The sequence below is a fragment of the Sinocyclocheilus anshuiensis genome, unplaced genomic scaffold (assembly GCF_001515605.1).
Source record: "Sinocyclocheilus anshuiensis isolate Anshui unplaced genomic scaffold, SAMN03320099.WGS_v1.1 scaffold1121, whole genome shotgun sequence".
Lineage (NCBI taxonomy): Eukaryota > Metazoa > Chordata > Actinopteri > Cypriniformes > Cyprinidae > Sinocyclocheilus > Sinocyclocheilus anshuiensis.
In genome coordinates, this window is record NW_015557111.1 from 36,863 (window position 1) to 40,743 (window position 3,881).

Below are 3,881 nucleotides of genomic sequence, written 5' to 3' on the forward strand. Positions count from 1 at the left end.
TCTGTTTATGTATATACTGTATTCTATATATAGTACCAGTCAAATGTTTGGACACACGAATGGGAAAGTGTCCAAACTTTTGACTGGTATTGTACTATAATATACACAAAGAATACGGCCTTTTTTAACTCCCTAATATCGGTATCGGCCCCAAAAAAACCATATCGGTCGGGCTCTAATAACGTTCACGTACTAAAAAATAACATCTAAGAATGTATCTTTTATTCTCCAGTACTGAAAACGGAACCGATAAGGGAGCTTTTGATATGCGCTGTGACGCAGCTCTTGCAAATTACATTTTTTGTTCGTTGTCTGTCATTTCGAAGCTTAAGTTGCATACGGTTTTCTTTAGTTTTAATTTGCCTAACTATCGATCTGACCCAGTAGACGCCATAATCCCACTCTGTCTCTCTCCCGTCCCACTTTCCGTTATTTTTTATTTGTTTTTTTTAAATGGTGGGTGTTTACGCAGTTGGCTAGAGCAGTGCTGATTGGGGAGAACGGAGGTGCGCTCACTCTTGCCCTGGGCAAGTAAGACTGCAACTCAAGGCTGGCAGTCATGCATATGCTCTGGAACAGAGTAATATCATGTCCACAACGCTGGCTTTGCGATTAGGAAATCGCAACGTCTCAAATTGCTATTTCGATTCGATTTCGATTAATCGCACAGCCCTAACATGAACTATTATTAGTAATGGCACTTGCAAAACAATAGTAATTTTATGATTAAATGATCTATATTTTAATACTCCCACACACCACCCCCAGCGCTACCAAAACTGCTCCTGGCACCACCATCTGTAGAACTTGGTGCCACTGCTCTCAAATGTTATTCTGGAGCCCTGTAGTATCTGTGCTAGGGCTGCACGATTAATCGAATGCGATTGTCATGCGCATCTAGTCAGTAAAGCCGGTTCTGTGATTAGTAGTAAATCTCCAGCACGTGCTTTCAGATGGAGCAGCATTTACTACACTGAGCCGTAGTTCACTTACAAGCTACGCAAAATCACGTTCATAATCGCAGATGATTTAATTGCGCGATTATGAAATCGAAGAAATCGTTCTGCGATTATGAAAGCCATTTGCGTAGCTTGTCAGTGAACTACGGCTCGGTGTAGTAAAAGCTGCTCCATCTGAAAGCACGTGAAAATACCACATTTAAAAGGGGTCATATGATGCAATTTCAAATTTTCCTTTCTCTTTGGAGTGTTACAAGCTGTTCGCCCGCCAGCCTCCACTCACTCAAGCCCGCCGTGTGTGACACTGTGTGTTTCGTTGTGAAATCAAAACTACTTTGTTTGGCCTTTCAAAAGAGGTCACAACTAGAATCAGTGGTTAAGTTGTATTTACAACACTGTTCCAGAACAGTTCACGCGCCGGGACACGGCATCACAGTATGGGACACGCTTGAGGTATTCAGCCAATCACAATGCACTGGATAGCTGGCCAATCAGCGTACACCTCGCTTTTCAGAACGATGAGCTCTGAAAAATCGATGCGTTTCAGAAAGGCGGGGCATAGAAGAGCTGTAGGGCTGTAGAGGTAGAGCAAAAATATAGTTATTTTTGCTTTAGATAAGGTTTTTGTGAAATCATATTTTTTATACGATTGAAATGTCATAATTCTCATAATTAATTTCAATATCACAAAAAACTAATAGTAGCTTAACTAACATAAGTAAAAAAAAAAAAACAAGATAATAAAATTATATAAGAAAAGAAGAAAAAATTACAAGGACAAAAAATGACAATATAAAACAAAGACAACCGAAATAGACCGAAAAGCTTCAAGCACAAGAAATAAGAAAGACTACTTAAATTGTATGTTATGTACAAAAAACACTGCACAGTTTTTACTGTGTAAATTAAATATAGGGTTAGGGTAACCTATGAAAGTTACTAAAGTGATTCAGTTGAGAGCAGCGAGAGATTTTCTCTTTCGATGTTTGATAAACATTCATGACACAGACAGCACCAGGTTTATTAGCCTGCTGTCACTTTAAGACCAAATGCACAGATCTAATACACTGATACACATGCGTTTTCTATGTGTTTGACCGTTCAAGCCCAACAGGGTCCAATAAAGAACTGTGAGAAGCTGCCTTATGGGTGCTTGTTTCAGGTGTGTGCACTCAAACCGTCTCTCAGACAGCGCGCACATATACCAAAATGTTGGCTGCTTATTGTGCTTGAATGGTTCAACATCACTTATTTTTGAACTGCAGCACTTAAAAACGCATTTAGATGACAAGCTTTTGTGATGGCACAACATGGAAATGGCACGTGAGTGTAACCGTGAGAGAATAGTCCAAATTCTCCACCAGCTGAAAGATGTCTCGCGTATACTGGTATATCACCCACCCCTAAAACTGACACTTAATACAAGGTAGAAGTCATGGTTAAGTAAGCTTTCTCTGACTGTGTCTTGTCTTTTTCTTCTGTTCTGTTTTTCCTTATCTTTCTATGTTTAGGAAGTGTTTGGAGATGAGGTGGAAGGAGTGAAGGATGGAGATGGTGTGGAATCTGCAGTAAAGAAGAAGAGGGTGCCTCGCTTTGAGGAGGTGGAGGAACCAGCTGTTTTACCTGGACCCCCTACAGAGAGTCCTGGCATGCTCACCAAGATGCAGGTAACACACATATACAGACACACCATCAGTAAAGGTAGACACTACAGTTTATTACACTGTAATAAAATGTTGACCATTTAATAAAATGAAGTGTGATCACTGTACTATTTAGAACATATAATGACTTGATTGAATAAAACTGATATTGCTTAGTGCTGCACAAGTATGAAAGAATTGCACTTGTAATTTCTTTTTGATGTACTGCCTGCATCAGACTTAATACTATCCATGATACTGTATCTTCAGATCAAGCAAATGATGGAAGCAGCCACGCGGCAGATTGAGGAGAGAAAGAAACAGCTAAGTCTTGTGGCTCCTGTCCCTAATGTGCAGGTAAATAATAAAAAAAAAAACAGTACCATGAACCTGATTGTCCTTTAGTATCTGTGCGTTTAGAAGAGCAATAGGGAATAAAAAATGACGGAGTGCAATAGAATAAGAGTAGACAATAGGATAATTCTGAGTAAAATATACATTTTTCCTAAAATATTTCATGTTAGACATTAAATGCAGGTTTACATGTAAAAGAGACCATTGTGGTGTATAATTGCAGTATACAGTTTAGTCTGAGCTTTTGTTTTAAAGGGGTCCTATTATGCTTTTTCAAATTTAATTAGTCTGTAATGTTGCCGTTTGAGCATAAAAAAGATCTGCAATGTTACAAAGTTCAAAGTCCACTTCAAAAGGAGATATTTTATTTAACAGAAATCACTTTTCAAAAACTACAACAAACGACTCGTTTGGACTACAACGCATATTTTCCGGGATTTGTGATATCACAAATATCAACGAATGTGATAAGACCTGGTTGAGCTGCACTAGAGAAAGCAACGAGTGTTATCACTATGTCGCTAGCTTTCCCAAGGCAGAAGAACTTAGAGTGGTTACTAGGGATGAACGATTAATTGCATTTGCAATAATATCGCGATATGAAAAAAATTTGATTTTTCAGTCGCAGAGGCTGCGATTACACGGTCACGTGACACGCAAGAGTAAAGAGGTGTGTTTGACTTGAAGATCAGATCGGTGTATGACATCAAAGTACGGCGAGCGAGAGAAAACATAAGGAGACGTCCGCGCTCTCTTATAGCTCTCGCAGTACTTCGATGACACACACCCATCGGTCTAAGCAGCGCTGCTTCAAGTCGAGCGCGGGCCATCAGCAGAAAAAGAAAATAAATAAAGCAGTAAACAGCCAAAGGACGTAACTTAGAATGGGAGATGGATCGGTTTGTGAAAGGGAAGAGAAAAGCCA

The 3,881-nt window shown here is 39.4% G+C and overlaps 1 protein-coding gene across 1 annotated transcript in view; it reads left to right on the forward strand.

Annotated features, from left to right (window-relative positions):
• LOC107677690 (U4/U6 small nuclear ribonucleoprotein Prp3-like) overlaps positions 1–3,881 on the forward strand; it is a 40,289-nt gene that overhangs the window by 12,915 nt on the left and 23,493 nt on the right. The window contains exons 3-4 of the mRNA XM_016472693.1: positions 2,471–2,626; positions 2,873–2,959. Of these exons, the coding sequence (XP_016328179.1) occupies positions 2,471–2,626; positions 2,873–2,959 (243 nt within the window). The remainder of the gene's footprint in view (positions 1–2,470; positions 2,627–2,872; positions 2,960–3,881) is intronic.